The 18,710-nt window shown below is 34.1% G+C and overlaps 1 protein-coding gene across 2 annotated transcripts; it reads right to left on the bottom strand.

The window, feature by feature from the left end:
• Positions 1-758: 758 nt before the first annotated feature.
• On the bottom strand, positions 759-8,869 carry LOC128557630 (uncharacterized). 2 transcript variants are annotated; one of them, XM_053545305.1, is made up of 2 exons: positions 7,936-8,869; positions 759-6,597 (listed from the first exon to the last, which is right to left on the bottom strand). In XM_053545305.1, exon 2 carries the CDS (start codon positions 6,587-6,589, stop codon positions 5,657-5,659), a length of 933 nt encoding a protein of 310 aa, XP_053401280.1. In that variant the 5' UTR covers positions 6,590-6,597; positions 7,936-8,869; the 3' UTR covers positions 759-5,656. The 2 variants fall into 2 exon arrangements, with proteins under 2 accessions (XP_053401280.1, XP_053401281.1); XM_053545306.1 differs by having other exon boundaries at positions 8,110-8,869.
• Between the last annotated feature and the right edge of the window lie 9,841 nt (positions 8,870-18,710).

The raw sequence follows: 18,710 nt of genomic DNA, 5'->3' as shown, positions 1-18,710 counted from the left end.
CCTCTAGAGTGTAAACAAGATTTTCCTTTGATCTGGCCTACTGACCTAGTTTTTAAACCCATACGACCCAGTTTCAAACTTGACCTAGAGATCATCAAGACAAATATTCTGACAAAGTTTCATAAGGATTGGGTCAGAACTGTGGTCTCTAGAGTGTTATCAACGCAATGCTGACGACGGACGACGATGGACGACGGACTCCGGACAATGTCCGGTCACAATATCGGTATAAGAATGAAATATTATCTGTGTGTATTCTGAATTGTATTGTAACGACATTTTATCTGTTTGTCGCAAAATAAAGTTCTTTAGCTTGACATTTTAAAAATTAAAATTAATTGGGGGTCGATAAATGATGCAAAGATTTTCATTGGCTATATTTTCTTATACAGTTACTGGAAGTACTGAAGATGACCAATTAAAAACGTTCTTTCAAATGGTACTATTTGGCGGAAAATTGGATGACAAATTTACAAAGCACATTATATTACAGCTAAAAGGGTCGATAATAGATGCTTTTCATCCACCTTATTATATTTTTCAATTTATTTGTAGATCTCATGAACTATGTTTTGGTTTAATCTTATCTTAGTTGCTAAAATTGATGTTGGTAAATTCAAATTCTTGTGTTTTCAAACTTTGATCGAGATGGGGCGGAGTGGAAAGCAAAATTTTCTAAGTTGCTTTAAAAAAGTAAAAAAGGCGTAGATATTTCATTAGGGGTATATTTATGAAGGTTGTGTGTATCGATTTCAATCATACAATCATGTTAACATTTAAAAAGTGCAAGGGACCGAATTTACATCATCTGCAGAATCCCTCGGGCCTTCAGTTTGGCCTGTGTCATCATACAGATTTTTTCGACTGCAAGGTTCACAGACTGACATTTACTGTATATCTATATATTTGTATGTACATTGTCATAGCTTATAATGCGTTATCAGCATGTAAATGTAATCAAACATGTTATGAAACTTGAAATACAGTTGGGGGTCGATAAATGATACAATGTATAAAGAGCGTAACGTATTATCGATCCTGCTGTTACTGTTAATTAAATCTACTTTCTTTTTTTTGGAATAACTTTTCATAAAATAACTTCAGAAACAGATAATAATGATACATGAGATTGTCAAAAATTTCACACCCTCCGTATTTGCGACAATAATTTTCGACCATTTTTTTTTCAGATTTCTCCTGGCAGCAAAACTTGGCCAATAAACAAATTCCGCGAAGAGGTATGGTGACGTCATAAACTGCCTCACAATCTATTTTACTACATGTGACAAAATATGCAAATATGAAAGAGAACTCGAGAGGGGTCGATATAAGAAGGGGGTCGACATTAGGTCTTAACAAGACTACCCACAAAATAACAAACACCTATTGCAATGGCAAGATATACACTTTATTGTGCGACAAGTGAGAGGGGAGACAACCCATAACAATTTCCAACATGTATATTTGAACAAACATGTATATTGATCTCACAATATAAACAAATGCAATTGTATTTGATGCATAATGGTTGAATAAATAAGTTATTTATAATTTCATGTATCACCTCCTTACAAACAGCTTAAAGTGTATAATACACGGAGGACATAAGGTACATGTATATATCGGAAACTAACCGTAGTACATGTTTGTTAAAGCTCTACAATATCAGTCTCCCATCACAACATGCTTTAGCAGAGTTAAAGCTACATTCGTCAAAGAAATACTGGCCGTACACGAAAAACCCCCTGTGGAGGAAACGTGGATCCGTAACATGCACGGAGTTTTTCAACTCCTCAGATTATTTCTCAGAATACTGAAACTACGGAATCTGTTCAGAAGCATGTTCATATCTTTTAAAAGATTATTGTTTCATTTTTACTTGATATAATGAGCGTATTTACATCTTTTTCGGCCTTATTTATACGCAAGTACAACAATGTGTGAATTTGAATAGCATAAAGTAGATGTAACTAGTACAGAAACTTGCGTAGAACTGATTTCTTCGCTACCAAATACCCGCGAAAAATCCCGTGCACAAAATGGTTCAATGATTTTGTGCTTCGCCGTGTTAAGATATATGTTCTCCGCTATACTACGTACCGCGGAGAACTTCAAGTCTTAACAAGACTACCCACAAAATAACAAACACCTATTGCAATGGCAAGATGTACACTTTATAGAACGAAACAAATGTTTGGTGTATTTATGCTATTCAAATTTCTAATATCTGTACACTTATACAATCGAATATCTCGATTACTTAAATTTTACAAGTGTAACTGTTTAGTTATGAATAACTTTTTATCTAGAGAATCTTCTATATGGCCATCTTTGGCTGTATCAGTTTTCCATCGACCGTGTCTCTTAAGACAGCGATCTGAAACACCTTTAGAGTTTGCTGCAACGGTCGTACCGCTTGCTCTAAGTGAATGAAGACCTAAATTCAAATCAGGAGCGACAAGTTTAAGTTTGATCAATATGCATTCCTTAGCACGAGTGTAACTAAGTTTCTTGTTTGACTTTAACAAAAAGCGTTCTGAACTTGATCTACATGCTGGTTTGAATAAGTATGAATCGGAACCCAAAGACAGACCTGAATGCTTAATATATCTTTGCAACATGGCAACTGGACAAGCCGAAGTAGAACCTTTTGCTATTAATACCTGTCTACCTGACCTATATATGTCTGTTTTGCTCTTTCTAATGTGTAATACAATATAATCGGGTTTAAACTCAACATCATTGCATTTGAGTTCACTAATTTCATTATATTTCAAAAATCCTGAATTACCGATTAATATCATAGCTAAATCTCTCAAAGTTATAACGTCTGTAGTGCCTGGATAAATATCACACAATCGCACTAAATGTTCAGAATTAATGACATCCTTCTTCTGCACGAATTCGAATTTAAACGTTTGCTGCATTCTAGCATTTTAGTCACTGTCGAAGACTTTGTAGGATCATCGAAATCGTTAATGTCATGTAACCATTTGATCGCATAGAACGCTGAAGATATCACGCTGTCCAACTTTCCCAAACCTATTAGGCTTGATAAGTACATAGCCACATGTATAGAATTTGCTGGGCGTGACTGGAAGCCTTTCATTTTACAAAAGTTTTCAAAGTATTTAATCTGACTAGAATATTTCGTCACTGTTCCATCAGCTCTAGCAGATATCTATCTACTACTGAATCACTACTGAATCACTATTGTCAATATTTACACCAGCTTCCTCAAACTTTCGTTTTAAAGTATGTCTTAAACCAGAACCTGCAAAATATTTATACATGTCATGTATGTGTTAAAACAACTTAACTTACAACTAAAACACACTGAACAGCTAGGTGAACGAACATCTCAAAGCCAGCATTCTGAAAGAAAATGGTTCGTTATTAAATACTCCGCGGCTGCCTTTTCCTGCGGATATTGCTCCTGTACAAGGTAATGCAAAAACATCTTGAATGAAACTATTGTGATTTTGTTTGTACAGGTTGACAATGAACGGCCAGTTACAGTAAGGAGCAGAGAACCACTCTGGAATAACAATAGTAGTGTTCGACCTCTCACTTTCGATTTTTCTTAAACACTTTGTGATTAAGTACGGAGGTGGTACAGCCCAGTTATTCTCACCTTGCCATATTTGGCTTAAACTATCAACTGCCTCTGTACCGGGCACCCACCCCTTTGAATTAAAACGAAAACATTTGTTGTTATAATGTGTAGCAAATCTGTCTACCGTATGGGGCCCCCATTTACTATCTAAATGCCTAAACATTTCATTTGTAACAAACCAATTATCTGCATCATAACATCTGCTCAAATAATCTGCACTTTCGTTTTGTGATCTAGGGATCCATTCAGTGGTGAAGCTTATATTGTGTTTATCATAAACGTTGTTAATATGCATGGAAATAAAATGTAACTCTTCTACACGGCTACCGCCCTGTAAAATATATTTAACGTTCTGGTTACCTGAAAAAATTTTGATTTGAGAATTTTTCAATAACTCTAAATTACTAAACAATATTCTACGGACAGCTTCAAGCTCACGCCTGGTTGAACTCTTGCCTGCTTCTTCGTCAGTCCAAGAGCCATACACGGCACCATCATTATCCTGACACATCAAGATCTAAGCAGTCCGATTGCCAATTGCCCAATTTCATTTTTGGGAACAAAACACTACTCATACTCTCTTTCGGGAGTATATTACTGCCCTTGATTTCATTTGAAAATATATCAGAAAAGATTCTGGTATCCGAAGACTTAACAGTATGTTTGTTCACTTCCGGGATCATAACGGGACACTTGCTCACTTCCGGGAGTATAACAGGACCCTGCTCATTTCCGGGAGCAAAACTGGACACATGATCATTTCAGGGATCATAACAGAACACTTGCTCACTTCCGGGAGTGGAACAGAACACTTGCTCATTTCCGGGAGCAAAACAGGGCAACTGCTTACTTCCGGGTGCATAACAGAACACTTGCTCCCTTCCGGGAGCGTAACAGGACACTTGCCCGCTTTCGGGAGCATAACAGAACACCTGCTCTCTTCCGGGAGCGTAAAAGTACTCTTATTCACTTCTTGGAGTGTAACAGGACACTTGCTCACTTCTGGGAGCATAAACTGACAACTGCTCGCATCTGAGGGCATTATTGACTTGACCCCATCTTTGATACGTCATCGCAAATGCTCACTTCCGGGAGCACTCCATTTATTAAACTACCGCTCATTTTCTTAACATCTACCTTTTGTTCGAATTTCTGTATGTAACCGCCGTATGCAAATGCACTAGCGTCTGAAAATAAGTACGCATCGATATACTCTACTTACTTAAATGATCTGCCTGCAGAATTCAAGTTTCTGGCATTCTTTCGCCAGTATTGTAATTCTAAAATGGCCTGTTTTGTTACTTGCACTGGTGAGTTCCAGCTAGCCCTTGCTAAAATACAACCGTACAAATATTTAGTTCTGAGACTTACTGCTTTCCCCAACACACTATGTAATGAAATAATCTGACCCACAATGGCTGCTAATACCCTGACTAGTACTACACTAAATCTGTCTTTATAAATTTGAAAAAGCACTGAATCTATTGAATATTCTAATGAATGTATGCGTTCATCAGATACACAACATATTTCTTTCGAAATCTAAAATATGACCTAACCAGCATGAAACCATAGCCTGTAACCATTTGCATTTCTCCTCCGCTAACATAAACCCAAACTTTAACAATAAAACTTTCACAAACTGACTTAATTCTAGAGCTTTTATAAATTCACGATGACCCCCAATTTCGTCATCTAAAAACATTACAACTCTGTGACCTAAATTTCTCCAGTATCTGGTAATCACCCGTAAGGTTTTAGTAAAAATATGGCCAGCTGTGGCAATACCAAACGGTAAAGAATTGAAAACATAGTACTTTTCTTTACCATCATGTACCCAACAGAAACCTAAATAGGTAACATGGGATGCATATATATCAATATGATGGTATGCTGATTTTAAAATCAAATGTAAATGTATAGCTTAACATATCAAACAATTGCTCTGCGACTTTTATGTCGTCAAACTTAATCTTAAATTTATGCAAATATGGATTGATGTGTCTGCAGTCCAGAACTAGCCTGGGTTTTGACTCTTTGTTATAAGCTACAATTAACTACGTAAGCTTTCTCATTAACCTCGGAGATAACGCCTTTCTGCAAAAGTGAATTTATTTCACCACAAACAAATTCGGGATTTTCCCGAGCTGATCTATTATTTTTAAGATTAACTTTAGGAGGTATCTCTTTGAATGGTAATTTATAACCTTCCGGTACCATACCTATTATATATACATTATCTGATATGTTTTTCCACTCAGAAACATGCTTCTTTAACCTACCAACTGGCGATGGTTTCGCACCTACTTTCTGACTGTCAGTCAAAGGTGTCTCATTTACATCACAATTTTGAACGTTTATATTATGAACATTTTGCACACAGTGTGTGTCATGAATATTTAAAGAATCTGTGCTGCTATGTCCTGTATCATTAAAACTGGTATTTGCACATGAGAGACTTTGATCAAAAGAACCATAAACGCCATCTACAGTACCGTTTGTAGATCTACGCTGTATATCAGACATTTCATTCTGACTGGTTTTCTTACCAGCAACAGACAGTTTTTCAATATTTGTATCAAATTTTGAATCTTTACATTTACAAAACATACATGAATTAGATCTACTTAACTTAATGTTACTGTTGCTACTATTTTGATTGCATTCCATCTTCCAGTGACCGGGCTTTCCGCAAGTAAAGCATAAACCTGGACGTCTGTTACGCTGCATTACGCCAGACGGCGACGGAGTATCTGGAACTTGTCGTTGACGTCTGTAAGGAAATGCCCGACCACGACGGATCTTGGACTTCTCAAAATTCACCTTCCTCGCAGCTCTCGCCTCAGCCTTATACATTTTCTTTTCATCATCGCTGTCACTTGCTATCGGGTTGGTTTCATATTCCGCCACCACGCGCCAGCCCAGCTCAGAACTGTCAGCTAACTGTACCAGCTTCTGTCGTTTCTTTATCATATCTGAAGCTTAAATAATTTATATACATATATTAAGCTGACAAATCTAGATGTACTGTACAAATGTATCAAATAACGTTAATATTTTGTTTACAATGCTAAAGTACCTGATAACTATTCTGTTTAAGAAAATCGTTTTTTTTTTTCAGATTACATAAAAATTGACACATGCTATTAAAAACATGTATTATAACTTGTACCTGTATACTGTGAAATCATTAATATTCGTGGGGGATTAATTTTCGTGGATTTCGTGGTTGAGTCAATCAACGAAATTTAATCCTAACGAACAAGTTAAATTCCCATTCATTTATATTCAAAAGATGAAATCCACGAATTTATATCCCCACGAAATTGCCGTTTTTACCAATACCACGAAATTTCATGCCTACGAAATTAAATGATTTTACAGTACACCTTTCTCTGACGGATTAAAGTCGTTACTATTCAAGCGTAGCCAATATTAATGGGCTAAATTTTGCTATAAATAGACTTTATACATCTAAGCTCATAACTATGGTGGCTGATTTCTGCCAGTGTCGTTCTGTCGTTCTGGCGCCCCCGCCATAACGAAAGAACGACGTTTTCCTCTTTTGGCGTTGTCTCGTTCTGGCGCACCCGCCATAACGAAGGAACGACGTTTTCCTCTTTTGGCGTTGTTTCGTTCCCCGCCAAAACGATATAACGAAGACTGCAACGCGACAGAACGAAAGAACGACACTTATAAACGGCGCCCTAAAAAAACGTCGTCTTGGCGTTCTGTCGTTCTGGTGCCCCCGCCACAACGACGGAACGAAACAATGCCAAATGTGAAGATATCGTTCTGGCGCGTTCCGGTAGAGCAGTGTTGTTATGTTTCGGCAGAGTAACTCGGAGTTACTCCCTTTTTGGAGACCGCCATTTGGGTTGTTCCTAATCCCCATATCGTACCCGTACCGTACATTCATATTCGGTAACTTTCGATTTTCACAATCCTGAGGTTAGTGGCAAAACGCTTTGTCCGCACAGCTATAACCGCACATGATAAATGAAGGTATATGAAGGTATATGATTGGCTTTTCAACAGTTATATCGTTGTTTAGGTTCGGACACCGAAAACTGATTTACGGAAACATACGGAATATTCATGAGTGCCAGGTCAATACTTACGGATATATCAATACACACACTAAAATTTTACTGTAAACATAATAAACATATCTTACTGACAGTGTGAGCAAAGCAAACAAAACTAAACTTTGAAATCCTAGTACGCTTTACTACATGCTTTTAAACGAAAATACCCCGAGTCATGTGTATTTTATTAATTATTCATGTATTTTATTTATTATTTAGTTTATGTATTACCTTCAATAATATTTTCTTTCGCTTCATCAACTTTCTGCGACGATAAGCTACCGCTGGCCTGTTCTAATTTTACAGCTGCTTTTGAATTATATTTAAATTGTTCTTTTTGCTTCTGCGCTTGAATTTAGGCGTTTCTAACGCGTTTAAATTTGAAGAAGAAGACGTTGCACTTACCTTATTCATCATTTCGCCGATTTCCTTCAGCAATACTTCATTGTTCGTTTTTTAAAACTTCTTTCACTTTATTTTCCACCATGAGCTCCGTGCCTGCATCCAATTTGTTTACGTCGCACAATAAAGTAGATGTAACTAGTACAGAAACTTGCGTAGAACTGATTTCTTCGCTATTAAATACCCGCGAAAAATCCCGTGCACAAAATGGTTCAATGATTTTGTGCTTCGCCGTGTTAAGACATAATGTTCTCCGCTATATTACGTACCGCGGAGAACTTCAAATGCAGTTGCTCTACGTTTCTATCCGTGGCTAGACGTAGCTATCCGCGTAAACTAGCTCCTAGACTATGATATATCTTTTTTACATTTTTATGATTAAATGTAGTGAACTGAGCCAGTCTATATTCTATGTTTCAACATCATTCCTCTGTGAAAATCTCTAAAATAGACTGGCTTTTGTCTCTATGAAATTAAATTCGTCAAAAAAGGAAAAATGTAGAAATATATTATTATCAGTCTAGTGGCTAGTCTACTATCCGCGCCGTATGTGTGACTGGAGTATTATGTAATATCCTCTACGGTCAATATTTTACCTATTAAGGTGTTTATATACATGTAAATATAGAACTTGTGTACCTCGTCACGGCTCCTGAAATTGAAAGCGATGCTAGATCTACTGAAAATGAAAATGTAATTCACGTACTTTGTACTGCTAATATAATTTATATAAAATGCTAAACTTATATAACAAAAAGAATTAAATTACTCACAAATATATACGTCCTAACGCATTGATCTGGCTGAATCGTCTGCTGGTATCCGCACATGCGCAAGTGTTTATAATTAGCTGATAAACCGTGTTCTTAGAATTCAAATCGAAAGTAGAACTCAACGGTCAATAATGTTACTTATTTCACAAAAATTATAATTCTTGTGTATAGCTAATTTAAAATCTATATAAAAATAAAAAATTATAACATGATAGTAAATCAAATCTAAAACCGAAAGTACAAAAATGAAAGTAAGATTTATTTTTGAAAACTGCTTTGCAGATTTTTAAAATATCGCCGGAAAAAAACGTGTCGTGTTGCCAGTGGCGTAGCTAGGCATAATTACGAACGCCGGTGCAAACAATTTATTTAATGAAATAGTGATATCAGACATACAGGTATTCGGTAAACTTCCTTGACCGGAGGAACACCCCTACATCTGTGTCTTATTACATAAGAGAGTAAATTAAATGTAGTAGTATGTATGACCTGACGTCAATATTGCCAGTTGATTAAAGACGCGCCATAAAGTAACAGTATCTGGTTATATTTCCATGATAATAATGATACATAATTGTATGAAAAAAGTATCTACTTACAAACTGACAGTGATATATATATTATAAAGTCAAGACAATGTGTTTAATGTCTAAATGTATTATTAAATTTATGTAGCAGTACGCCCGGTACTTCATAAGGATATTCTGCAAATTGAAATTAAAAATTTATGTGAAAAATCAGCATCCTCGAAACAGCTTTGGAAATGCAAGGACACAAAAAAATAAATGATGAAAGTTGGAAAGATACATCTGTAGGTAAATTTGGGAGCATGAAAGCTACGCTGCACCTTCTTTCCACAGTGCATTGGAAGAAAATGAGTTGAAATTGTCGGTGCAAAAAAAAAATGTATCGTATGCAACCCAAACTGCCACAAAATATGTATTTTCCAATCAAAGAAATGCCAAAATAGTGCATACGAGCGTGACTTTTTCAATAAAATGTCGTTAAACGTGAATTAATTCTAATGCGCTAAACACGTGCAGTTTTTCTAAAATATTTCGTCGCAATGTTTATTTCAGGGAATTAAATATACTTTTACCTCAGATTTCCTTAATGAAACATATATGCCTCCTTATTTATGTTTAGAGATGTCCATTTAGTATAGTTTTGCACTGCCCAATCTCCTTTATCTGTTACCAATCCTTTACATTTAAGGTACTTCCGCCATCTTGAATTTAGAGTGACCTTTATTTGTTGTGTGAAAATATAGTGAACAAAAGCTTTCAAATGCAGCTGTGCCATAGTACAAAAACAGCTCAGTTTGCAAGACCTGAACTGAAAGTAGCTGTATAAAAAGTAATACTGAAATTTGGAAATAAACAAAGCAGATATTTTACCTGTATTTTTCCAAATTTTTGGTTAGATTTATAAATCCTTTCTAAATACTTTATTAAAAATTCATGAATGGCAAAAGTTAGTTCAAAGTTTCAATTAATGCATAGGAGCATTATGTCTTACTGAATAAAACTAAACTTATTACAAAATCTGTTTTCAAATCTGACCACTTCTTGTGTTAAAACGAAAATAATTTGTACATGTTGCTATTTTCAGCATACATAAAATTACTGTAGTGCATTGTGTGGACAGTGATTTTTCTATGTATGTTGTACCAAACTGCCTAAAATTGTAAAGACAATTCTCAGACTTAATGTGAACAAGATTTGGCAACGATCCAAATTTCATTTCAAGGATTGTGCAAGTATAAGAAATGTTTATTTATTATACTAGAATTTATGTACTTACGGGCTGCTTATCTCACGGAAAATTTCGTGGAAATGGAATTTTCGACACTTTCTGCGGTAACTACTGAAATTACTTAAGGAGAAGAAGGTGTAATTTAGCGACGTCTGGCGGAATGCCATACTGTAACGTAACACTTGGTCTGTGTACCTGAAGTTTGTCTTGAACACAACACATTACGACAGTTCCAACATTTTTATTTTACTACGAAGAGCAATGCACAGTTACTTATGAATGTTCAGTCTAATTTCACAGATATAATCAAAGTTCAATGAGACTTATAAACAGTTATGTTAACAACTCTATAAACAGATGTTCTTAATTATAAATCTACTTCAGCCTAGCTCTTAACAAAGCTTATTAAGTTTCAGCTCATGAGAGCGGGAACAAGTCCCTTAGCCCGCACCAGGATCACAGAGTATATTGAGTTTATAAAGGATTATACAGGAAAACACAGCAGACACATTATTTCACTTCCATAAACTTAGTAATTAATTCACGAATGTTTTACACCCTGAAGCTACTGTAGTGTTGACAAGTTTTGTCTGACTTTTGAAATGTACAGTTAAAATCTTAATTATCGAAAGAAATACCAAAATAGAAAATTATAAACCTAGGTATTACATTACAAATTCCTTCATTTCTTCACGAAAAAAACAATAAAAAAGTTTGAGATGTCTGAATGATCTAAATAAACAGTAGAATTATAGAAGTCTAAAAGATCCAACTAATATGGACTATTAAGTTGTATATTGGGGAATTGAATAATTTGAATAATGTGTCAGTATAACAGGACACGCCAATCAAGGAGACAGATGTTCCTTTAATTGTTTGTTCCCTTGCATACATCAATGAAATCAAATAAACAGGAATCCCTACTTGTTTAGGTTTCAGAAATTAAATCATATGATAGATCAACATAGCTTAAACATACAAATAAGTTATAACTTGAACACAGAATTCATCATAAAAGTTACACAGTAAACATCATTTCATATGTGTATGTAGCATTCATTATTCAATATATAGTCCTATTCGCAGTCACACATTTGTACGTAATAAAAGTCATTTCCATTCTTTATATTTAGAATGTGTCACTTTGCGTAGGGATTCCATTCAAGGTCTGTGTTTTCACGGATATTCTGAATCAATAGGTACATATACATCAAATTCTGAAATTAGAAAGCACAATTAAAATTCTGTTTAACATTGCATGAAACTCAGATATACGAAAGTTCATTAGTTTGTATGTTAACATATTTTTCTGCACGATAACATATTTTTAGTTTCCTTACTATTTAAATAAACATTCTGGAATATTATATTAAGAATATATGATTTCTTAATCATAAGCAATGTACTAGTCTAGGATGAAAAAAATCATTTGATAAGATATAACAACTTGTTTCAAAAAGAAAGTGATAAAAGAACTAAAGTTAAACAAATGCAATGAGAAATTTTCCATTGGTGTCTCCAGTTGGCTGGTGGAATTGACATCTACCGCACATCACCATTGATCCAACCGTAGTATAACTTTACACGACCATGGTATCAGCAGTCGGTAGTTCTCGATTCGTCAGCTTCTTAAGAATGTCCACTGCCATCGTTCGTTGTTTTGTCAAAAGGTATCCTCCAAGGAGATGTTATCATGATCGTTGAATCGCCAAAACTTCATCGTACCATATCCAACTCGATAGTCGTGGTTTCATTCCTCTGTGTACTAAAAGTTTCTAAAGATCTGCGATTTAATTTCATGCTAACTTTCTGTTGTTTCAGCTTGCCATTCGATAATATGCATTTAATTTAATAATTATGATACTGTGCATGCTAAGTCCATTCATTGCGTTTTAATTTGAATAAAATAACTTCGTAGTAAGAAATTGAGTGAAATGTCTCTCCTTTTCTGTCATATTTTAATGTGAATGTTACATTTATCTTTCACTGTTTAATCTGAATTGCCAAGTTCTTGTTATTTCGTAGAAAGTCACTGTTAACTAATGTTGTTTTAGAACTGACTTTATTTTTTTTAATCCTTCACCGGAATATTCATATGAACATATGATCATAAGCTATTAAGCCTTTTTAATCTTCACAGTTAGCTTGTATCAATTTCTGTAAAGTCTATACTCTAAAACAGACAACGGACAAAATCAGTATCTCACACAAGAGAAGAAACGCTAGCAAAACGTCAAATATTATACCGTATGACACCTTACATAGAAATAAACAAATTTGCAAGCAAACAAAACACATACTGAAATCAATATTTACACAAATTAATGACAATAATCAGTTATGCTTCTACATGCATAACAATGATGGACTACAACATCTCTTTTACTTGAATTTCACGAACAGCTGAATGACCACAAACTGTTATTTTCAATAAAAACAATCTACATACTGAACCTAGTATAGTGGCGATTTTAACATTCATACCTTATCCCTGAGCCTTTTTGTATTAATATTACAAATTAATATGTACTACAACATATTACTCGGAGTAATCAACTCCACACCTGAAGGGATTTTTATATTATATCACAACACATCGTCTTCTCTAGACGCGGTTGACAAGCCTGCCTTGAGGCTACAAAAAAATGTATCAGTTCAACTTAATTAATTTTAAACACTCAAATCATTATAACTGTACTCCGATGAATCTATATACATATGATCTAATAGTTAATAAAATTGCTCCCAAAAGTGCCTTAAATATATGAACGTGTACTTAAAAATTCAACTTGTGCGAAAGCACAACATCTCTATAATTTAAATTATTAGTATCCATATCGAAAATGGACACATTATAGAGGATATACCATTTAAAAGTATTGAAATGGTTTCAAGGAATTTAAGCTTCCATAGCTTTTCCTTTACAATTTCAATATAAGAATGCACCAGTGGGTATCAATAAAATGACTATTTACAGAATGAAATATGCATTAACAACAAAAATAGGATCTTTATATACACAAAATAAATATTTGAGGTTTCCATGCGTTATACTTTAATCCTTTACTATTTTTCAGCATTTTCGCTACTTTTTATAACTCAACAATCGTATCATAATAAAGTTTCGTCATGATTCCTTACGAATCTCAATTGGATGTGAAAATTTGCCAAGTATATTTTTGTTTAATTTCTTGTTTTTAAAACTGAAAAAGCTTGTATTTTGTAAGAACTATGTATGAAAATAAAGGTCTTACTGTTAGCGGCATCACATCATTCGCGGCGTGTCATTGTACAGTGGTAGTACTTGCACATTGATCTCGCGATAACCCATTGTAGAATTCGACATCCTGGTCTGCGGCGCCATAAAAGTGCTTGTAACGTAACACTTGGTCTGTGTACCTGAAGTTTGTCTTAACACAACACATTACGACAGTTCCAACATTTTTATTTTACTACGAAGAGCAATGCACAGTTACTTATGAATATTCAGTCTAATTTCACAGATATAATCAAAGTTCAATGAGACTTATAAACAGTTATGTTAACAACTCTATAAACAGATGTTCTTAATTATAAATCTACTTGAGCCTAGCTCTTAACAAAGCTTATTAAGTTTCAGTTCATGAGAGCGGGAACAAGTCCCTTAGCCCGCACCAGGGCACCTCTCTCCTGATCACAGAGTATATAATATTGAGTTTATAAAGGATTATACAGGAAAACACAGCAGACACATTATTTCACTTCCGTAAACTTAGTAATTAATTCACGAATGTTTTACACCCTGAAGCTACTGTAGTGTTGACAAGTTTTGTCTGACTTTTGAAATGTACAGTTAAAATCTTAATTATCGAAAGAAATACCAAAATAGAAAATTATAAACCTAGGTATTACATTACAAAACGTTACGCTTCACAACGTCGCGTCATTACATTCTATAAAGCTGTTGGAAACAAAATGGCGGCGATACACCGGACGTGTTTTTCATTCTCGGCTGGATAATCTTGGTTGTTAAGCACTATATAGGTCCATGCTGTGTATTGGCAGGTCTTTTTTTATATGAAAAAGGTACCTTTGAGAATTATGAAAGGCATTTCAAAATTCATATATATTTCGAAGACAGATGATGTGTATAAAGACATTTTATATCATTGTTGTATTTCATAAAACCAATGTATAGCAGTTATCAAGCGCATTAATAAGATGAAAAACATTTGGTGTTTGTATTCTGTTTTGTATTGTAGGTAGTAATGATATACTAACAATTTAACTGTTATTGTTTACGGACTCCCTATCGGTATTAACTTGCTCAACATTGTTACTGACAACATCTCAACAAGTAACAAAAGCGGATACGTCTATTTGTCCCATATTAAAAAAACGAAAACTTTAGTCTGACTGGTTGAATCTTTCTATACAACTGTCTAAGTTTGTTTAGGTGCAGTACTAGTTAGCTCCAAAAGATAAATTATAGCAATATATTATATTTGGCGGCCGCTGAATACGTTACAACTTCACATGCTGCATATTATTCCCACATGGTTTCATGTCTCTATTATTGTTAAACTATATGCAACAAAAATCGTGAAGCTTTATTATGAGATACATGCGACACAAACTTTTATGTATACTTTCGACTACGTCAAGGGCCATAACACTGGTCTGACTGTGTGAGATCAAATTAAAACATTATATACTCAAATGGAAATACTGATTACAATCCTGTGAGGTTTGATGACTCTGGGTCAATTCTTTCTGAGATATGCCCGACACTAATTCCAGGACTGATGCGGACGGATGGATGAGCGGGCAAGGGCAACATTAATTGACCCACCCAAACACAACTTGGATGGGGGAGGCCGGGGTTGTGGGGGGGGGGGTGGGGATAAAAAGAAATTATTTAGTATTGTTACATTCTCAATGCAAAAGAAATCATTTACCGCCAGTTCACCTTAAATTATACTTAATAACTCGTCTTCTTGAAATATGTCCTAATTAACATTTCATGCGAAAAAATAATACGGTTTTCTTTTTACCACAGGATACAATGATTCAGATTATTTCCAACTGAATATTTGCATATGTATATGTATATGCACTTGCTTATTTGTACCGTTTTTTTTTTTTTTGTTTTGTTTTTTTTTTCTAATTTCAGCAACCAAAGGTTGCTCATTTATTATCCCCGTCATTGTGGAGAGTGGGGTCGGAGAGCCATCCACCACTTCCCCTTACAGAATCATGTATAGCAACTACTCATATAAATTTTTTTAACTAATAATAAAGATATACTGGTAGTTAAACTTCGTTTAAAAATGGGGTTTTCGTATTTTTTTTCCATTTACAATGTGCTTGTGCTATTCTAGCCAAGCAAACTGCCCTATATTGTATAGCGTTTTAACTCTTTGTTTCAAAATGTTTGGTATGAACACTGGTTGCATGCATTTATATATAGTAAAAACTTTTATAGTATGTTTCAGACACGTTACTGAAATTTCGTTAGTTTAAATCACACTTGTAGCTATGCTATAGTGATACAAGAAGTTTTTTTTTACATTGTAACAATATCTAACATTTTGTTTCAGTGTTCAAAATGGAGTGGTAGATTTTGTGGCTAAATAACACTATGTACCAAAAATACAAACTCTATATTATATACAACTTAGTTTCAAAACACAGATTAGCCTAATTTATACTAAAACAAAACAAAGGTACATTGTAACAAGTTTTTGTACAGAAACAAATTTGATATGGATGTAGTGTCTGTTTTGGTTTTCTTTTACTACTGTGTTAAACTACATTACAGCCAATAGGATCCTTATCTAATGAAGGTGTACCTGAATATTTGGAGCCTTTGTAATATTATTATAATTTACATAAGTTCTATTTCTAACATAATGAGCATGCTGTAAAAAAGACATATATGTATACAAATGTGTTTCTTCAGTCTGTGTTAAATTTGAAAAGAAACAAAAACAATAGAGATACAAAAACCAGTGATACAGCTAAGACAGTATGCTTTTGTATCTATCAGTCTACAAAAAAAAACAAAAAAACTTTTAAAAGGTCTTCGGTGCAAACTACTGAGGTTTCCTTCTTACTGTAAGATATTCAAGAGAAGGAAAAAAAGGGGGGGGGGGGGGGGGGGGGGGGGGAGGGGAGAAGATGCTGGTGGAGGACCTCATTGTAATGATAATGTAGGCGTTAATAACTTCACTTTTTGCTAATTCTTTCTCATAGTGTTATTAAAAATGTATTTATTTAGATACACATGTACGTGTATATAGGTATATAACTTTAAATAAAATTATAACAGACTTTTCATATAGTATGTATGCTATTCACCTATTGAGATATTTCTATAGAACTAAGTTTCTAAACTTTTCCCATGACCTTTCAAATTTTTCATGTTTGAGAGTTTGTTTAGCAACATATTTTGCAATGTTATATGTGGCAACAATTTGAGTCTTAAAATTTTCTAGACTAGGCCTTAATCTTTTCAACCTACTATAATATATATAATGTTTCGCATATAATATAAGTTTGTTTAATACATTTTCCATCTTTGTATTACCAAATAAAATATCTGAAAAGTCCAATCTTCAAAATTCAGATTACATTTATTTTTTATGTAGGACTGAAGCTGTAGCCAAAATTGTTTAACATACCTCTATATTCTAAAAAGTTACTTCTAATATTGTAAGTGGCTAGAAATTCATTGTATGTATAGAATTCTCCATCATGATTTAAAAGATCACCTAAAAACAGAATTCCACCTGAAATCCATCTATTTATGCAAACACTTGAATTTCCAACCTTAATTCCAGGATTAAACCATAAATGAACAGAATAACATTGTTTACTATTTTCCGGTGTTGCATTTAAAGAGAGAGCATAATAACTATAAAGAACATCTTTCCAAAAAGGGTTAATATCTAAATGTAGTTTTGTTTTAATATAGTCTGTCCCATACTTAGAGATTTGCTTTACAACTGGACAAATACTATCTACTAACTGACTAAATTTATTATTTGAATTAATGAGTCTTCTTATCCATGTTGCTTTTAAGCTATTCATAAAACATTTTAAATCTATCATTTTTAGCCCCCCAAACTTATAGTCTTGTGTTATAATATTTCTTTTTACTTTGTCTCTAGAGTTATTCCACATAAAGTTGAAAAAAAGGTTCTGTATAGTATTAATCTTGGCCAATGGTGGATTTGGTATACTCAAAAACAAATGATTTAATTTGGCAAGAGCAAGGGATTTTATAACAACTAGCTTGCCTATTGGAGACAGGACTCTTTTAGACCAACTTGCAAATAGTTTCTTAACTTCTTCAATTTTTGAATCATAGTTCAGATCTATAATTTCAGATAATTCTTTGGTAAATTTAACACCTAGGACTGTAAAAACTTCATTGTTCCATGACAAGTTATATTCTGGGCAAAGAATGGTGTTACTAATTTTTTGTGATCCAAACCAAATTACTTTTGTTTTCTCCATGTTGATATTAAGGCCTGAAATTCTAGCATAAAATTTTAATGTTAACATTGTGTTCTTTAGAGATTTGTTTGTACCGTCCAAAAACAGACTAGTATCATCTGCATACTGGGAAACTTTATACTCCTTTCCATGTATCATTATTCCTTTTATATTTTGATTATTTCTAATTAATACTGAAAGTATTTCAGCACAAAGAATGAACAGGTAGGATGACAGGGCATCTCCTTGACGACAGCCTCTCTGTAATGAGAACCATTCAGACATATGTCCATTTACAATGACACAGGATTCAATATTTGTGTAAAATAATTTGATCCAGGATTTTATGGAATGGCCAAAGTTAAAAAAGTCTAAAACTTGGTGCATAAAATTCCATGAGACAGTATCAAACGCAGCCGCGAAGTCAATCAGAAGTAGTAAACCAGGCATATTATTTTTTTCTGTATAAAAAAGCAAGTCATATAACATTCTGATGTTTGATGCCATTAGTCTACCTGGTAGAAATCCAGTTTGGTCTTCATTTATGATATTTGCTAGGATATTTTTGATACGAAAAGCGATTGAAGCAGAGGCGAT

The sequence above is a fragment of the Mercenaria mercenaria genome, chromosome 6 (genome assembly GCF_021730395.1).
Source record: "Mercenaria mercenaria strain notata chromosome 6, MADL_Memer_1, whole genome shotgun sequence".
NCBI lineage: Eukaryota > Metazoa > Mollusca > Bivalvia > Venerida > Veneridae > Mercenaria > Mercenaria mercenaria.
The sequence above is the reverse complement of the archived record's forward strand: the minus strand, read 5'-3'. Positions and strand labels throughout refer to the sequence as shown.